The 20,579-nt window shown below is 34.1% G+C and overlaps 1 protein-coding gene across 5 annotated transcripts in view; it reads left to right on the top strand.

Moving 5' to 3' along the window:
• Positions 1–20,579, top strand: part of VPS37A (VPS37A subunit of ESCRT-I) — a 75,448-nt gene that overhangs the window by 33,133 nt on the left and 21,736 nt on the right. For 2 of the 5 annotated variants that reach the window (XM_072776191.1, XM_072776187.1), the window contains exons 5-12: positions 6,785–7,007; positions 8,727–8,797; positions 11,815–11,942; positions 12,022–12,080; positions 12,158–12,226; positions 14,712–14,855; positions 15,825–15,905; positions 17,417–18,759. In XM_072776191.1, coding sequence (XP_072632292.1) covers positions 6,785–7,007; positions 8,727–8,797; positions 11,815–11,942; positions 12,022–12,080; positions 12,158–12,226; positions 14,712–14,855; positions 15,825–15,905 — 775 coding nt within the window. In that variant the 3' untranslated portion in view covers positions 17,417–18,759. Of the gene's footprint in view, positions 1–6,784; positions 7,008–8,726; positions 8,798–11,814; positions 11,943–12,021; positions 12,081–12,157; positions 12,227–14,711; positions 14,856–15,824; positions 15,906–17,416; positions 18,760–18,779 lie in introns of those variants that run through there. The other 3 variants (XR_012007521.1, XM_072776188.1, XM_072776190.1) reach the window with 3 other exon arrangements.

The raw sequence follows: 20,579 nt of genomic DNA, 5'->3' as shown, positions 1-20,579 counted from the left end.
GTACATGCTACTGAGGTCAAAACAAAGCAAATTGGTTCAGAATAAAGACTTTAATTCAAGGATAACACAAATGCTCTTTCATGTTGGTCATATTATTTCCAAGTAACTTCTATTTATGTCACTAACATCATATCTTTAGATAAAAGTTTTAACATAAAGATGAGCCATTTTTTAATTTTTTAAAATATTTTTAATTTGAGAGAGTGTGTGAATTAGAGAGAGAGAGAGAGAGAGAGAGAGAAGGAGCAAGGGAAGAGGGAGAAGCACACTCCTCACCGAGCAGGGAGCCCAACGCGGGTCTCATGAACTGAGCCGAAAGCAGATGCTTAACTGACTGAGCCACACAGGAACTCCGAGATGAGCCCCCCCTTTTGTTTTTTTAATAAGCTAAATTAGAAAACATATTTTAACTTAATTTTATCAATAGATCATGTATTTACTTGTATTTACTTGAATCAAAATTCAAAAAATATAAAGTGATAGGGAATAAAGTCTTCCTTCCAACTTTCTTCTCCCGTGTAAACTAGTTTTTCTTTTTGCTGATATCCAGAATTTTTTCGAATAAGTATGCGTAGAATTTCCAAGATATTTTATGACATATAAAGAAATATGTAGTTGGAGCATTATTCCCTCCTTCATTATATGAATAGTAGCATACTATACCCCTCCTCCCTTTTTTTCTTCACTAAAGGGTATAGTTTGGAGAGATTTCTATGTTGGAACATAAAGCATTTCTTTATTCTTTGTGACCACAAAGTACTTGTTTTACAGATGCAGTCTAATTTATTTGACAGGACTCCTTTTGATGGATACTTTTGTTTCCACTCTTTCCTGAAAGGCCTACCTTCTTTACCCCTCACTGCTGTAGCAAATAACCTTAAAAATAAAATTCTAGCCAAATATGAGTTTATTTCTTGGATACATTCTCAAAGTGGCATGCACGTTTGTAATTTTGACAAATACTGCAGAATTGCCCTGCAGAGTAAGTTCCAACAGTTTCTTCTTCCACTATACACAATGCTTACTTTCCCATACTCTTTGCCATCATAATATATTACTGGAATGGATCTTTGTCAATTTATAAGCAGAACATAATATGTTAGTATAATTTTAGTTGTATTTATCTTACTAACAATGAAGTTCAGTATCTTTTTTCTATGATTTAGAGATGTTTTTCTTTCCTGTAATCTGTCTTCTATCCTGTTTTCCATTTTGCTATGGAGTTATTAGTCTTTTATCAATTTGTAGGAATTTTTTATATCTTAGAAGAGAAATTATCCCTGTGTCCGTGATATGAGTTTTAAATGTTTTCCCCCAATTTGCTATTTGTCTTAACTTATAATGGGCATTGTCATGTAGAGGTTTTTGTTTTTTGTTCTTTCTTAATATCAAGCAATTAATCTTTTTCTCTTATGACCTCAGAATTTGGGATGATGGAATGTTCTTTCCCACCCGAAGGTTATTATTTCCCAATGATTTTTTTCTAATTCTTGTAAGATTTAGTTTTAAGCATTTAAATTTTTGATGAATTTGGTTTTTATCCTGTTATAAGTATTTGACTCTAATTCAGTTTTTCAAGCTGTCCCAGCACTGTTTACTTTTTTTTATTTTTATTTTTCCAGCACTGTTTATTGACTGATCTTTTTTTCCATTTATTTCTGATCTGTCTTATATCCTTATTCTCTCTCTCTCTCTTTTTTTTTAAATATCCTTATTCTTTTATGTGTTTTGGGGTCTTGCTGGATTTTATATTTAGTTCCATTGATCTGCATATCCATTTACCACTATTTACTCTAAAAAAAAAGTTCTCTTTTCTCTTTTTTTCTTGTAATTATTAAAGTTTTATAATTTGTGTTGCTGTCACAGTTAATCTCTTCTTAACCCTCCTTCAGATACTTTTCTCTATAATTTTCCATATGAACTTTAGTACCATTGTATGTTTCAAAATCCATAATAAAAATTACTTTCCAACATAATTCCAACTCGTTAATTTGTCATTAATGAAATAATAATACTCCAGTTTAAAAAATTGTTCAAGCTTTATATATTTTGGAGCATGTTTCAGTACTCTATGTGTGTTTTCCAACACCAAGTAATTCTCCAGTTGTCAGCAGTGACTGGGTTTCCTATAAATTTCATTCATTTCTGATGCTGTTTACCTGAAGATAGTGTCAGGTCCCACAGGTTATAGATTCAGTATCAGAAGACTGCTTCGCTTCCAACACGAGTCAAATCCACAGGTTGTTCTCCTGCTTCTGACCAACTGGATATAAACTCAGAGGTTCCCATAACCACCCCCGACCTTGCAGGTTCTGTTAATGTGTTGGAGCCACTCAGAGAACTCAAGAGAAATATTTACTTAATGTTTACCAGTTTATTATAAAAGAACTTAAGAAGGATACAGATGAATAGCCATGTGAAGAGATACACAGGGCAAGGACTGGGAGAGTCCCAAATGTAGAAGCTTCTGTCCTCATGGGCTGGAATGCACTACCCTCCCGATGTGGATGCATTCACCAATAAAGTTTGTCAGATCTCATTGTTCAAGAGTTTTCATAGAGCTTAGTGTGCAGCCCCTTACTCCCTGAGGTCAGTGGGTGTAGCTCATAATTCCAGCCCTTCATCATTGTGTCTTTCTAGTGACCTGTCCCATTCTGAGACTGTAGGAGCCCAAACAGAGTCACCTCATTAGCATAGATTCAGTGTTATGAATAACAAAAACAGGTTCCTATCACTTAGGAACTCTGTGCCAGGAACCTAGTTGAAGACCAAATACATTTCTTATTATACCACGAAAACAATGTGAACTATTGAGTATTAGCACTTTATTTAAAACCAGCATAAGCCTTTTTATCCTTTACATAAGAATGACTGACCCATATAAAACTAATACTAATTTAAATATTGGTTTAGATTATTTTTACCTGCAGTAAGGCCTGAATTACCCTACTTATTTTAGAGTCTGGTTCTCTGAACTTCTCTAAGAGAAAAAAATGTAAAATATTTTTTGAGGTTTAATTGACATACAACATTATATAGTTTCAGGTGTACAATGTAATTCCACATTAGTACAAATGTTGCAAAACGATCACCACAATAAATCTACTTAATCTGTCCTTATATATAACTGGAGTTTTTCCTGTGATGAGAACATTTAACATAGGGTCTCTTAGCAGCTTGCAAATATGCAGTAAGTATTATTAAATATAGTCACCATACTCTATATTACATCCCCTGGCTTATTTCTTTTATAAGTGGTAGTTTGTACTTTTTGACCACCTTTATGCATTTCACTCACCCCAACCCCCTACTTGGGCAACTACCACTGTGTTCTCTGTATCAGTGAACTTGACTGTTCTGTATTGTTGTTTTTAGATGCTACATGTAAATGAGATCATACAGTATTTGTCTTTCTTTTCCTGACTCTTTCACTTAAAATGCCTGCAGGAGCCATCCATGTTATTACCACAAGTGGCAAGGTGTCATTTAATAATATTCCATCACATATATAACACTACATTTTTATTTCTGTGCATCCATTGATGAACATTTGTTTGCTTCCATATCTTGGCTGTTGTAAATAATGCTGCAATGAACATGGAGATGCATTAATCTTTTTGAGTGTTTTCATTTTTTTTGGGTAAATATCTAGAAGTGGAATTGCTGGATCGTATGGTAATTATATTTTTAAGTTTTTTTTGAGGAACCTCTATACTGTTTTCCATACTATGCTGCACCAATTTACATTCTCACCAAGAGTACACAGGGTTTCCTGTTCTCCACATCCTCCATAACACTTATTTTTTTGTCTTCTTAGTGATAACCATTCTAACAGGTATCATGTGATATTTCATTGTGGTTTTGATCTGCATTTTCATGATGATTAGTGATGCTGAATATCTTTGTATGTATCTGTTGGCTATCTGTATGTTATCTTGGAAAAGTATTTATTGATATCCCTGACCATTCTTTTAACTGGATTGTGTTTTGCTATCATATGGTTTCTCTACGTAGTTTGGATATTAGCTCCTGATTATCAGATATATTTTTTGTAAATATCTTCTCCCATTTAGTAAGGTGCCTTTTTGTTGATAGTTTCCTTTGCTGTGCAGAAGTTTTTTAGTTTGATATAGTCGCACTTGTTTATTTTTGCTTTTGTTGCCTTTGCCATTGGTATCAGATGCAAAAAATCACCAAGACCAGTTTCAAGAATCTTACTTCCTAGGCTTTCTTCTAGGAGTTTAATGGTTTCAGATCTTAAACTTAAGTCTTTAATTCATTTTGAATTAATTTTTGTATTTGATGTAAGGAAGTGGTAATTTCATTCTTTTGCATGTGGCCATCCATTATTAAAGAGACTGTCCTTTCTCCATTGTGTATTCTTGGTTACAGGATATGCATAGATTTCTGGGTTCTGTATTCAGATCCATTGATCTATTTGCATGCTTTTATGCCAGTAACATTCTGTTTTGACTACTGTAACATTGTAATATAGTTTCAAATCAGGGAGCATTTTTTTTTTTTCTGATTGGATGAGTTTCTCTGCCCTGTCTTTGAATACACTAAACATTTCTTCTGCTTCACGTAGTCTGCTGTTGAGATCCTCCAGTGTATTTTTTTTAACCTCCCTGACTCATGTTTGGTACTTTTTTATATTTTTTATCTCTTTGTTGAAGCTCTTATTGTGTTAATCCATTCTTCCCCCAAGTATAATACTTTGAACTCTTATCAGGTAAATTACTTAATTCCATTTTATTATATCCTCCCCCCACCTCCCCAAGGTTTTCTATTTGTTTGTTCGTTTGGACTGTATTTCTTTTTCTTCATTTTCCTTGACTCTCTGTTTGTTTCTATGCCTAAGATAAAACAGCCACCTTGAAGACTCAAGCCACCTCAGTATTGAGGACTGGACCAGGAGATGAACCTTATTATTTACTTGCCCTACCTCTTGATTGTCTATAAAATCATTGTAATTGTCCAAGGAGCCTATTATATTCTTAATAGCTTCCAGTATTTGAGAGTGTGCCAGGGCCTGAGAGGATCTCATCCATCACCTAGATTCAGGCTGATTAGAAGCCAGACCCTCAGGTAGCTTTTTTTAAAGTATGCAAATATATGTAGTCTTGTGGGGCTGCAAGTGAAAGCCCTGCTGGCCACCGAAGCCAGGTGATCTAGAAGTGTGGTCCTGAGATAGAGTTGCAAAATTGAGGCTCCAGATGATTGTATAAGCTTCTTTCTGGAGATACTGGTAAGCTGGTGTGAGGCTGAGGAAGTGTGCAGAGATGGCATCCACCAACCTACGTTTCCTGGGATTGCCTCCCTAGACCTCTAGTTTTGTGCCAGACCAGAAGCCTCATCAAGCAAAAGCTTTTAGGTGTGTTTATCAGACTCTTTCGCAGGAAGACTAGGGGTGTGTTCAATCTGCTGTCTGTGCAGCGCCCTGGGAGTAGTAGCCTGTCATTGTTTTACAGTCCCATGGACCCAGGAACATGAACCCCCTACCTCCAGAGTTGTGCAGTCAGTGGGATCTTGTGGATGACAGCTACCAAAACTGGAGCACCAGACATAAAAATAAGGCACCATATGTGCATAAGAGCTTTCCTCCAAGAGATATTAGTGGTCTGGAATGTGACAGAGAACATGAGGAGAGGTCCCACCATCCTTTGTCCCCAGAGCATATCCCAGTGGGTTGATGGTTGTGGGTTACATTAGGTACCTGTCCCTTAAGCTCAATTCCTTAAGATTAGGAATTGAGACTCTTTCAGCTAAAAATCTGGGTGCCTCTCAATCAACTGCTTCTGTGCTGGGTTCTGGGTGGGGTGAGTGAGTCCAAGCACACAAGCCCCTTTGGTTTTCAAAGCTAGATGTTTGGGGGACTCTTCTTTGAGATGCAGAGCTTAAAAGAGAGACTGTTCAGTGTGGGGTTCAAACTCTTGCCCTTCAGGAAGAAGCTTCAGATTTTGAGCTCTCTCCTGGTTAGACATCTCTGTGTGGAGGGTTGGGTTTACAGGGAGATTGTGGCTTAGCCTCTCCTGCTTCCTTCAATATTAATTTTTCTTGCTTGCTGATTTGTAGGACTTACACAACTAAATTTTAGGGTTTTTTTCTTGAGGAAATTATTCATGTTTCTGAAGATTTAGTGCACTCCTGGTAGGAGGTGATTTCAAGATCTTACTGTCTTGTCATCTTGAACCAGGACCCAAATATTTATTACATGCAGAAAAAAATAGTGCTCCCTGATTCAATCCTGAGTACATGCTGCTGTACCACTTTTTCTAATCTACGTGTGTGTTTTTTAATGTGTATTTTTTATATTTTAACATTTTTAGCAGTTTTTCTATACATTTAACTATTTTCCTTTAAGATCATTTAGAAAACCAGTCATGAATTTCATTTATATTTTTCTAGATAAAGTGAGAGCTGTTGTTCAAGCAACCTGTTGTAAATACATTTTCTGGATTCAAAGTTCTTCATTCTCTTTATGATGTCAGTGATTTATGCTAATGGAATGCTCAAAACCCAAAAAGCCTATCTATTCACTTCTACTCTGATGAGTGGAATTATATGTTTTCTAAAACGTTTTTCTTTTTGGGGGGAGAGGGGGTCATATTTAATCAATTTATAGAATTTTTAATTCAGTTATATGATTATAGTAACAAGATCCTGTCTCTGTGGCATGACCATTGTTATCTATTATTCTCAAACTAATTGGCAGTAGTTTTATAGGTTTCCCCCTAAAGTCTAATCTACTGTTTTTGTTTTTGTTTTTTGTCTTTCTCTTCAGCCTGTACAGTAATCCAAGTGGGCTGCCTCCTTATGCATCTCAGGGTTTCCCATTTCTTTCTCCATTTCCCCCACAAGAACCTAACAGGACTGTCACTTCTTTGTCTGTTGCTGACACTATTTCTTCTTCAACAACAAGTTACACACCAGCCAAACCTGCAGCTCCTTTTGGCATCCTTTCAAATCTGCCGCTACCTGTTCCTACAACAGACACATCAGCACCGGTGGGTATCTTCAGTTTTCCTTATTTTTGTATCCTTGACAGTTCATCCAATCGACAAATATTTATTATATGCCTTCTCATGCCACCCACTAACTAAGGCACAAAGGTTAAAAGATTAAATCACATTTTCAATTAAAAAAAAAAAAAAAAAAAACTCAGAGGAAACCAGTGAGTTTTCTCACTTAAATGTAAGTGAGAAACTTCCAGTAGAGTAGAAGAGAGAGTCTAGAGTTAGAGTGAAGATGCAGTTGAGAAAATGGTTAGTGCTCCTAGGAATGGAGGTAGACCTAGAAGGGATACTTTTATAAAAAATGTGTTTCTCCTTTTTCACCACTTTATCCTTAGTGCCTCAAACCACATTGATACATGTAGTAGGTGCTCACTTCAATATGAGACAGAAAAATAAATTTGTTTATGTTTAAGGCCAGCTTTTGAAGATGGTAAAGAATTTGTCAGGATGAAAGGGGTTATATGAAGCCTTCCATAAAGAGGTATTAGTACTGAAAAAACCACGGAGGCATAAACCAAACTGCGTTTTTGTGAAACTGCCTTTAATAGATCTCTGTGGCGGTCATATAGGAAATAGGCAAAGGTGCAAGAAGTGATCATGTAAGAGAAGTAGGTATCAGATTGTGGAGGATCTGCTGTCTACCATGCCAAGGGCTTCAAGTGTCTCATTGGTTTTGAAAATATTCTGTGTCCTTAAATAAGCTGGTAGCTGTTGCCATGTGGGATGTTACTGAGACTAATACTTAATGAATAAAACATCTGAAGCAATTTTAAAATCTTCATTTTAACCTTGAGTATCATCCACAGTAATACCTAAGTATTATAAAACCTTACTGTATTCAATCTTACTAATTTTCATGTTTGTAGTAATTTAAAATATTGGCCCAAGCAGACTTTACTTTCCAATACCTTTCATCATTGTATTAAAGAATGTTATGAACAAATATTGTGAATATTATGAATTTTAATTATAATTAGTATAAACAAAATTAAAAGAGAACCTTTCCAGGATCCTCAGTTTTATTTATATTTTTTAAATATTTTTTTCTTTATTTATTTATGATAGTCACACAGAGAGAGAGAGAGAGGCAGAGACACAGGCAGAGGGAGAAGCAGGCTCCATGCACCAGGAGCCCGACGTGGGATTCGATCCCGGGTCTCCAGGATTGCGCCCTGGCCCAAAGGCAGGCGCCAAACCACTGCACCACCCAGGGATCCCCAGATCCTCAGTTTTAAAAAGTCATTTATAAAACAATGAATTATCTATTCCTTATCTATCTTATTGTCTTAGTTATGTAACTATTCAAGACTTTTGCAACTTACTACTTTTTTTTAAAATTCAGTGTCTTTTACGTGAGGCAAGTGTGTCCATATATATCAATGAAATCCACAGATAATTCTCTGTACTTGTCACAGACAGATACACTTAAGAGTTTTATTGAACAGTCATATACTTGCCTAAGAAAGAGCTAACACAAGTACTTACATGATCCTCACCCCCCAAAAAAACAAAAAAAAATCAACCCTCTATGTATAAAGTACCCTGAAAAATAGTAGTAAAGAAAGAAGGGCAGAATAAGGACAATGTAATGTGCAGAAATAAAGGTGGATGCTGAAACATTATAGGATGTGGTACATTAAAAATTACATTTGCAAGTAAATAGGAAGTAAAAAATGGCTAAAACTTAATATCATTTCAAACTCTCTTTAGATAAGCCAAAATGGTTTTGGTTACAAGATGCCAGATGTTCCTGATACATTTCCAGAACTCTCAGAACTAAGGTAAAAAACTTGGGAAAGTAATGATAGTATTCACTGTCTATTTGACAATGATAAATACAAAGCAGATCATCATTTTCATACTCATATTAAAGAAAAAAATTTTTTAAATCCTCAATATTTCTAAATTGTGGTTGGGTAGGAAAGTTATATAGTTATATAAGTCAGTTTTATGTCTTGTAGTTTGTCTTTATTGAGTGACTTAGTATGTACCCAGGGATTGTCCTCATTGCTGGGAATGATACAATAGTTACCAGGATAATGGTGTCCTTTCCCTCTTGAGGCTTACATTATTACAAAAATTATTTCTCAAGACATCATTCCTGGTGATTTCATATATTTTTTGGCTTGAGACCTTTTCGTTGTTCCTTTTTAGGTAGAACTTTATACACAGAGAAACACATTAATGTTCTTATAAAGTAATAGCACAGTGTTTTTACACAGCCAAATTGTATTGCAATGGATGACATTAATTTGTAGTATTCAAATGTAAGGTCCCATTTCTCGTGGAACGCTACTTCTCTACGGTACTTTATGAAAAAAAATGTTTTGTGGCCACTCAACTTGGGAAGCATTGCATCCCTTATACCCCATGGAAGTTTTATAATACTCATAAGGCTGTTATTACAAGACTTCTGAGTATAATTTTAAACAATTTTGTAGTTCTTTTTGTCTCTAGGACATACCCCACTAGGGATATATGGCCAAATACCCATGAGAAAAACTACTCTTCAAAAAAAAAAGGTCACCTTAATTGACCCAGTGTTTTATATTCATTTATACTAAATAGTGATTCATTATTTCCTGCTAGTAATAGTCAGTGAAAGTTTACAATGTATCACATATGTATTAAGATTTCCTATACACTGTAATGCTTGCAGCAACCTCAGGAAGTAGTTACTGTTCAATTTTTTTGTTGTTGTTGTTACTGTTCAATGTTATGAAGGATTCTTTTTCCTTCTTTTAAAAAATTATGAAAATGCTATATTATACATGTTATATTATTGTACATTTATTGAAGAAATCGGTTGTTTTGTGGAATTTTCTATATCCAGTTTTTGCCTGATTGCATCCTGTGGTACCATTGAAGATATTATTTTTCCCCTATTTCTTTCTCTTCATGGCTGGATCTAGAATTTTAGTTAAATTTGGGTTCAGTTGTATTAAATCATTGAGCTGTATGTACCCTTTAAACCTACACAATGTTATATGTTATATGTCAGTTATATTTCAATGCTGCAAAAAAATATGTTCTTTTGTCAAGAATACTTAACATCCTAATGCGTGCATATTTCCTATTACATCACATGAGGTAACAATGATGTCTCATTGCCCTATTTTTAGTGACATTAAGATTGAAACAGAAACCTGGAATCCAGTATTTCATTAAGGATTGCAAATGTGATTTTCTACTACCAAAATCAGCCAGAATTTTTTGAAGAACAACTTTCTCTATCAACTATTCAGTTTTATTGAAATACCCTTCATATAGGAATGGAAAGATAAATCCTTGTTTTGTTCAAGTTTCAGAATAATGAGTTGTTGCACAAACAAGCTCCAAAGTTTTTGAGAGGGAAAGTTTTTTGTTTTGGTAGTTGTTTCTGTGTTATTAAGAACTCATAAATTTTTTTAAAAAATATTTGATGTGTTTCAATCTATTGCAGTCACTGTTCTTTTTTTTTTTTTTTAAGATTTTATTTTATTTTATTTTATTTTTTATGATAGTCACAGAGAGAGAGAGAGGCAGAGACACAGGCAGAGGGAGAAGCAGGCTCCATGCACCGGGAGCCCGACGTGGGACTCGATCCCGGGTCTCCAGGATCGCGCCCTGGGCCAAAGGCCGGCGCCAAACCGCTGCGCCACCCAGGGATCCCGCACTGTTCTTTTTTGATGCTTAAACAGTTCTATCTTTAATCACTAGCAGACTCTTCACCTTGGATTCTATATATCCTTTCTGACAAAACAAAGATGCCATGGGCTCATTGTGAAATTTCTTTTCCCTGGCCTGAAATAATTTCTCTGAAAGGCGCTTGTTCTTTTTCAGAATTACAATACTAGTAGTATTACTGTGATATTGAATTCAGGATAAGAGTTTTGTTTTTGTTTTTTTTGTTTTTTGTTTTTTTTTGTTTGTTTGTTTGTTTGTTTTTATGATAGTCACACAGAGAGAGAGAGAGGCAGAGACACAGGCAGAGGGAAAAGCAGGCTCCACGCACCGGGAGCCCGATGTGGAATTCGATCCCAGGTCTCCAGGATCACGCCCTGGGCCAAAGGCAGGCGCCAAACCGCTGCGCCACCCAGGGATCCCAAGAGTTTTGGTTTTTATACTTATTTTATGTTTTGGCTCTATCACACCTGACATGTACAGCTGGATACTGCTTTTTTTAAAGTTAACCAGATAATACTTCTCTGGATGATACGTAATTTAGGAAAAAAAGTTTATTTATTTTCATTTGCTCTGAATTTTAAGGACTGCTTTTTTTTTTTTAATTTGATTTTTAAAAATCATACATTGCTTTATATAGCTCAGTAGTCAAAACTAATAGATAGATATGATCAGAAAGGTTTAGCTTCTATTCCTCTCCCACCCATCCATTTCCCTCTTTCACCCTATGGGTATTGATTTTTGGTTTTGATTTAGTCCTTCATAATTGCTTTTATTTAACTATTTTATGAATATCAGTAAACACACAAATTCATGTACTTATCTTTTATTGTGATAGCCATACATCTATTAGCTAAATAGATACAGGTAAACATTGTTGTGATTGTTCATGAATCTTCATCTTACTGGTCCTATTGTGATTGGACACTACTACTTTCAGACTACTTTATGTTCCACTGTTGTTGATTTTTATTTGTTTTTTAAGATTATAATTTCCCTTCTTATGTATAAATATTGATAGGTCAAAAATTATTTAGAGGCATATCAACCGAATAAAATGGAAAAAATTACGAATATTTATTATGGAGAAAAACTAGATGACTGATATTCATTAACTTTTCTGTTGTGTTTCTAGTGTGTCACAGCTTACAGATATGAATGAACAAGAGGAAATATTACTAGAACAGTTTCTGACTTTGCCCCAACTAAAACAGATTATTACTGACAAGGATGACTTAGTAAAAAGTATTGAAGAGCTAGCAAGTATGTCTTTCTTACTTCTTAAATTTCCTAAGAAAAATATGATGTTTACCTAGAAATAAACCAGAAATTTATCTTACAGGAAAAAATCTCCTTTTGGAGCCCAGCTTGGAAGCCAAAAGGCAAACTGTTTTAGATAAGGTGAGTTAATTATCATTTTAAAGAAATTGATACAATTTAAAAATGTAATAAAATAACATTTTTATTTTATGTTTTAGTATGAATTGCTTACACAACTGAAATCTGCTTTTGAAAAGAAGATGCAAAGGCAGCATGAACTTAGTGAGGTAAGATGTTTAGCTCATTTCCTGTGCCATAAGAGTTTTTAATCTCAATATGTATGAGCTGCATTCTTTCATTATTATCAGAAAGCATTTATTAGGTGACTGTCTTTATAAGACTTGATACTTTCAAGTGAGATGAATAGCTCTTAGTTATGGGGCATTATAAATTATTGGTGCTCATGCAAGACTATATTTGGTTCCAAGACAGAAAAATACAAAAAGCCCTATAAATAACTTTCCTAAAAATGTTATTATAAATGCCAGTTTACGTCCTCTAATAAAATCTAAAACTTGAACTTTAGTCTCACTTGTAAGCTTATGTATAGATATCTTAAATGAAAACTTAGAAAGTTGAAAAATAAATGAAAATTATAAACTTTAGTTCACCACAAATAATAGATTTTATGCTAGAAATCCAGTTAAATTGAAAAAAGCACTTTATAAAATTCAACCCGTATTTATGAAAAATCTTTAAAAATAGGAATAGGAGATAAAATCTTTTTATCTCATATCAATAACCATTGTCATAAAAACAACATCCACTTTCCTTTAAAAGCAATACTGGAAGATAAAGCCAATGTAATAAAACAAAAAATAGAAAATAAAACAACAGGAAAAAAAATGATGGCAAAGGAGAATAGAAATTTATAATGGATTTCAGATAATTTGGTCATCCTTTAGAATTAAAGACACAAAAATAATAGCTAACATTGAATAATAATTATGTGTCTTGCACTGCATTAAGCTATTTTCATATATTGCCCATTATTCCCTCAAGATCCTAGGAGGTAGGTGATGTCATTAGTTTTTTCATAGTACAGATAAGCAGTCTGAAGCACAGGGATATTTATATGAGGTCGTATAAATAGAAAGTATCAGAGTCAGGGATCAAAGGTAAGCAGTCCTCCCTCTCTCTTAACCAGAAAGTCTGAGAGAGGCAACTGAAGCATTCTTAGCTGCACATTAGAGTTTAGAAGATGGTGAATAAGCTTTTTATAATAGTCACATCATTCTTTGTAAACTCTTAGTAAGCTAAGAATAGAAATTAATTCCTTAACTTGATAAAGAATATTAGAAACCAATAGCAAGCATCACAACTGTCAATTTCCAGGATCCTCTTAATATTAGGAATAAGATAGTGATGCCTAAGATAGGCATAGAAAAGAACAAGAAACTCAAAGAGAAGTATGAATGTCCAGTAGACAAACTGCTTTAACAGTTACTGTGTCTTCTGTGCCATTTATATAAGACTTGCTTAAAATGATTTTTGAAACACTTAAAAAAATACAACCTTGATTCCTACTCCTGTCTCTACATGTGTTCACTCAGACTCTGGGGATGATGAGTCAGTCTTCTGTGTAAAGTATATAAATCACTTAACTGGACTGTGCAGTGCAGAAACGTGCCATATCTTATTCCCCTGTGTTCCCAGTACCAGGTCCAGTACTTGGCACATAGTAGATACTCAGTAAATATTCCAGGAATAAATGATAGAAACATTAGAACAGATATTGAACTTTTTAGTAATAATAATAATCAAAATTTATATCATCCTTATGAGCCAAACTTGTAAAGATAGATGACCGGGGTTGGCAAGGGTGTTGAGAAAATGGCTCATTCCTGTTCATTCTTGTGTGTAATATTTCACAGTGAGTTGCTACCTTACACCCACTAGTATGACAACTATTAAAAATAGTCTTGGGATGCCTGGGTGGCTCAGTTAGTTAAGCGTCTAATGCTTCATCTCAGCTCAGGTCTTGCTCTCAAGGTTGTGAGTTCAAGCACCATTTAGGCCCCACACTAGGCATGAAGCCTACTTAAAAAAGTAAAATAAAAAAATAAAGTCTTACTTCATACATTTAGGTCTTCAATCTATTTTGAATTAATTTTTATTTACCTTCTGCAAAAAAACTGTCACGGAGATTTTGGTAGGAATTGATAGCATTGACTCTGTAGATCACTTTGGGTAGTATTGTCATCTTAATACTGAGTCTTCCGGTCATGCCCATAAGATGTCTTTCCACTTATGTCTTCTTCAGTTCCTCTCAGCAGTGTTTGTACAGGTCTTTTGTCTATTTGATTATATGTAATTCCATCAGTTTTGCCATATTCTGTTCATTAGAAGGGAGTCACCATGTCCAGCACACACTTAAGAGGAGGGGCTTTCACAGAAGTACCAGGAGGTGGGGATAACAAGGGTCCTCTTAGAGGGTGCCTACCACAATGACCTAATTCCTAACTCTTGAAGACAATGATTGGCTCAGTTTCCCTCATTCAGTGGTCTGCAGCCAGTGGATTGGGTTATTTTGTATTTAGTATCTACTGTATCCAAAAGCTGAGCAAGTTGGTGGGTAGCAGATTTCCTCAAAAAAGAGGCTATTTAAAGCATATAGTGAATTGCCCCTCACTATCCCGTCTCATTTCCTTTGCCTCTAAGGAGTTTTTCTGAGCAGTGTAAACTAAATTAGTACTTGATTTTCTTTTTCAGAGTTGTAGTGTGAGTGCCCTACAGGCAAGACTGAAAGTAGCTGCACATGAAGCTGAGGAAGAATCTGATAATATTGCTGAAGATTTCTTAGAGGGAAAAACTGAAATAGATGATTTTCTCAGTAGCTTCATGGAAAAGAGAACAGTATGTAATACTCTTCAGTTGAGGACAAGTGACAGCAATATCAGATTACTTAAGTATATTCATGAGTAAAAAAACTTTAATATGTTACTGAGCTGGAGTTTTGAGTGCCATGAGGAGAAACTGAAGAGCCTCTATTCTTTAAGAATGATAGCAACATCTTACTTTCATTTTGTACTGAAGCAAGTAAATCAGCTTAAGTCTGGTCTTAATAATTATAGGAGTATACAACTTCTTAAGTTCAACAAGTTATTTAAAAAGGGAATAACCTACAAATTATTTTAAAATTTGTAAATAATATTAAGAACATTCTGGAATAGTTTCTATTCTGTTCTGATTTCCATTATACTTAAAGAAAAATTAAGAAAATCTACTTAACAGTGTTTTGCCCTTTGATAGAGTTTTAAATATTTACCTAATTTCTCTGAAACATCACATTTGAAAAGTAACCTTTTGTTAATAAACTTTGTAAAACATGTGCTATATGTATGCATATCCTGTTAAGGAAAGTGGGCAGATTTTATTATCCCCATTTTCCATGAGAGAAAATTAAAGTTTAGGGGCGTTAAAGACTATGCTTAGAACATTGGTAAGGCATTGGTTTCTGGCTCCTTCTTCTCTGGTACTATATAACTATACCTTGAAGCTTGTATTTATTAAGCTTCCTGGTTAACAACAGTAGGGTTTTGTTTTTATATTTTTAAAATGCAGATGCTTGAAATTCCACAATCAGAATTAAAGGGTCAGGGTTTGTTTTAACATTCTGTTAGTTCACAAGCAAAGGTTATCTTCCCAATACAAGTCAGTGTTTACGGAGTTGGGTATTCTTAAATTCTGAGCTACGTTAAACATTCACAAGTTAAAAAATGTCAACAGGTTAAAGGATTCTTACTTCATATTCTGTCATAATTTAAGAAGTAATAGTTAAATCATTGGAGAAGTGACTGGTATTTTAAATCATTTATCTTCTAGATCTGCCACTGTAGAAGAGCCAAGGAAGAGAAACTTCAACAAGCAATAACAGTGCATAGCCAATTCCATGCCCCACTATAGGTAAACTGTCTTCCAGAAAGTTTGTGTCGGAAGGCTATTGCATGAATATTCTTTAATTGAAGTCTTCTTACCAGGGCCTGACATAATTCTGTCGTAGCTTCTGTGTTAGATAACACATGAAATGCCTCATACATTAAGCATAATTTTATATGCATTAGCATGTAACCAGGAAATCTTTTGGATATTTTGTTACAATGATGTCAGCTTAAATATTTTTTTTTCAGTGTTGGGTAGAATCAGAAACTATAGTTAGTTCTTATCTCTTAGCTGGTGTATGGTGTATACCATATCACTTCATTGACATCTTTCTCACTAGTCTCCTTTGTCAGTTCTTCCTTTACAATGAACTTCATCTGTCGCTTTTCATCTCACACCAGAATGATTCCGGTAACTGTCTTGCCAGTCCCCTGAATGTAGTGTTTCTCCTTCCTGCACAGCACTGACAATAATCTTCCTCAAATACCACCCTGTGGTATAATTTCACTGCTGCAAACTTACGGTGAGACCTTAGCAATGGTAGGATAAATGTTAAATTTCTCTCTGGTTTTAAGCCTTCTATAATCTGGCATGTATTTGAGAGTACCCACTTCAATTTTCCATTTTCCCCTTAAGTTCTCTATTTCCTGTTCTTTCTCCTATCACTGTATCTTTGGTCACACTTTTATCTGATCTCAAGATACTTCTTCTCCTCTCCTCTGTTTAGTTTTAGGGGTGATTTGGTTGCAAAAACTAGTTCCCACCCCAACAAGTGTTAAATAAAAGCTCGTATTATTGAACAATTCATACTTTATAGAGGCAAAATGCACACTGGACAGCTCAGTTGCTGAGAGTGAAAACACGACAGGAGGCCATAATAACTTCTCCTTCTCATACTCTTGCCAAGGCTACTTGTTTCTCTTTTCTGTGTCTCTGTTCTTTCCTCTCACTCTCTTGTGCTTCCTGACATGCTCTTCAGAGAGCCTTTCTTTGCTCCACTTGCACATGCTCCACCATTGCTGCCCGCAGATCTGATCATATAATGACAGTTCAAGCAGCCCAGGGATATGAACAAGGGTTTCACTACCGATCCTCAGAAAAGAGACCGGCCCAGCAACAGTTTGGGTCATGGGATCTTGTGCTGATACAAGTGGGCTGAAGGAGTGGACTCTGAGAAAGGAGCATTTAGAGGTAGGGAAGTGGCAGGATTTTCTCATCTCTGTCTCAGACTTCTGTGCCCCTTCTCTTAATCTAGTTGTATATGACATTGGTGCTAACATTGAATTGTTTTTGTTTGTTTGTTTTACAAATCACACTGCCAGTCCCTTGGGTAAGGGTTGATTTTTAATATGGTTTAAGAAGAAAGTGGGCACTGAGTATTTATACAGACATGCTAGAATCTTTTCCCTACTTCTTTTCCCTCATCGTCAAGTTATCTTCTTACAGGTAGATCTTAATTGGAAAAGAATGTAAAAAGATGAAAATTTATCATCTTAAGTTAAATCTTAGGGTTTTTTATGTTCTTTTCTTTTCAGATTTTCCTGAAAACATAAACCACCAAGACAGAAATGACACAAGACTAAGCACATTTATATGTATGATTTGCAAATTGGCATTTCATCACAATGGCTGAATTCATAAATATTCTGGATAGACTATATGCAGAACTGAGACTGATTTTGTACAGATTATAGAATAACTGCTGTGGTCTTTGCTTTGAGAAATTTTTCTGCATGATTTGCACTATAAATGTTTATTTATTGTTGATAAATCCTATCATATATAAGTTCCACTGCTGTTCCTCTTTTATTAAGTACCTATGCATGTAATTTTAGCTAGTATCAATATTTTATAAAGTTGCTTCATTTAAATTTATATTTTTAGTTTGAAACTGCCTCATTTCTTTATCAAAAATGGTTTGTTTAGATATTTTTCCTCTTAACCTTTTTGAAAAATGACTATTTTCAACTATAGAAAGCCTTATTTTTCCTTCTATCATGATGATAAAACTTTAAAAAACATTTGTTTTTAAATTATTCATAGTGTCAGGAAATATCAAACCTACTAATGTGCCATCTCAAAAAAGTAACTTTTAATACACAATAAATCAAGAGAATACATCAGCTGCCCATTTATTGTTTAATTTTTAAAATTAAAGATACATTTAAGAAGCAATACAGTTAAATAATTATTTTACCTAGCAGAAAAAAAATTGCCTTCCACTTCACCCAGTCCAACATAAACTTTCATACTAATTTTTTTATATAAATATGATAGATTTATGATTGGATAATGAAATACTTTATAAATTCCTAGTGTTAAAAACAATCTTTTTGTTAATAAATAGAAAATCTAGACACAGAAGTCAATGAATTTTTTTGACCTTTACTGTGAGTTAGCTTTTCATAAGAGAACAGCTTTAGTAATAATATTTAACTTTTAGGCAGTCCAGTTTTTAATTAGTTTTATTAAATTTGCTCTTTAAATGATACAGTGTTCAGTAGTTTGCTTCTGTACCATGTTTCAGAATGAACACATTTTATGGGTAGCTGTAAAAGCTAATAAAGGAGAAAATCTGTAACTATATGTATCTGAGGCTTGGTAAGTTAGTATCTAAATCACAAAACAATTTAGTGCAAATTTTTGTTTAAATTTCATCTCAATATATATTGTTATTCCAAATGCCAGCATATAGTAGTACAGATTTCTTTTTCCTTCATTCTGTTTCTTTCTATACACATTCTTGGCAATAGAACTTTAGGAAAAACAAAATTATTTTCCTAGACTTGAAAAATATTTAATCTGTCTTTGCTTTGTGGAAGAGCAAGTATTCATATGGACTATAAATATATAATTGGAATAAAGATGTTAACTTTCACTAATTGCCTGTCTCACTAGCGCTGTGCTAAGGGCATGCTGTTTAATCTTCAAAATGACCAGACATGATTTTTATGGATTTGTAGATGAAATAACTGAGGTAAGTGTTTTAAATTTGTGGCAGAGTCTTCTGGGTATTTAGAAACTTTTCCATATTGTACAGACCAGCAGAACTTCCGATTTTCCCAGCAGTCACTGCAATAGAGGGCATAATAGTTCCAGTCTTTTGCAATCAATCAGGTATCTTTCTTAGAAACTATATAGAACCCATAATAAGAGACCAGCAGATCACAGACAGTTTAAAGGGACATAAATTCATTTGATCTACTAATTTTAGGAAACACCTATTCAGAATAAGGCACTGTGGAAATACTATACAGTAACTCAAACATGGTTTAGTTGCTTGGGTGCTCATCTAACTTCCCCTCCACATAAAAACAAATTTAAAAGAAAACACAACAAACAAACCAAAACACATTTTCTTATACAGTAAATTTCTATATAATCACATATTCATCTCAACGCTTTTTAGTCTTTAAACCAAACTTCTTCCTCATTTCATTCTGTACCTGTTAACCTAGCTTGTTTCCTCGTTCCAAAATTAATTAGGCAACTTCCTTACAACCCAGTCATTAAAAAGAGGAGTTCAATCATGAATATTTGCATTTAACCAATAGACAATTAGTTCAGATATAGGTTGTATAAGTTGTCCAAGACAGAAAAATGTCTGCATTTGAATAATTGAATTTTGGTTTCTATTGCAGTAGAAAAAGTACATGATTTTGGGGGCAATTTTATGGCTATATTGTTTTCTTCTAAAAATTGGTCATTTGGAGAAGTTGTGCCAGAGGGGGAAAAATGCGTGGCAAGGCAGAGATTCTGATTTTACTTTAACATGTAAGAGAAAACCAGATGGAAATCAGGAAATGGAGGAAAGCTTAGGAGTTATTATTCAGAGTACAGGTTTGTCATAGGTAGAAATTTAAACACTAATATCTCAAATAGAAGAAGGTTTTATAAATAAGTGAGATGTACAGTAAAGATATCCCTTTCAAAGTTGGAAGATTTCCTAGAAATAAGAGTAGGAAATTCCTATTGGAATAGAGGTTCTTTGATAGATAAGTTTGATCATAAATTACATTTTGCTTTAATGGAAGGAATTTCAGTTAAAATTGGAATTCATTTTTAGGGGCAAAGTAAACTTGATCTTAAAGAATAAAACCATATGCCAGATTTTTCCTTATCCTCACCTAACTTTACTCTAAAAAAAAGTTCTTTGTTGATTGATGAATCATGGTCAAAGTTATTAAATTTTCCAAAGTATTAGTGAGTAGCAAGTCACTTGAACTCTAAATATTACTAGTTGAGAAGTAATCTGCCTTGAGTCAGTTTTACATTAGTTTATTACCTATGCCTTAGACCAGGTACCATCAATAAAATACTTACATTAGTTTATTACCTATGCCTTAGACCAGGTACCCTCAATAAAATACTTCCTGATTGATGTTTCATTTAAACTGAAAATGTGCTAATAGAGATTTTTAGTCTTTTGGATTAGCCATGCTCTTTCTAGACCCTGTGAAAGCATAATAAAGTTTTAATATGCAATAAATGTTACCTTTTATATAAATATCAGTATTAGATTAACTTCTAATAAGTCTAAATGAACATGTATAAATTATAGTAACTTGTAAAATGTTTGGGAAGGCTGAAAAAAGAGTTTGTGTCTAATGTGAAAGACATCACATTAAAGACATTTTAAAATATTATATATTTATACTATTTGTGTTTCAGAATAAATGCATAGTTTTGTTTCATATA

The sequence above is a fragment of the Canis lupus genome, chromosome 15, assembly GCF_048164855.1.
Source record: "Canis lupus baileyi chromosome 15, mCanLup2.hap1, whole genome shotgun sequence".
NCBI classification, from domain to species: Eukaryota; Metazoa; Chordata; class Mammalia; order Carnivora; family Canidae; genus Canis; species Canis lupus.
This window is presented reverse-complemented; position numbering and strand designations above follow the sequence as displayed.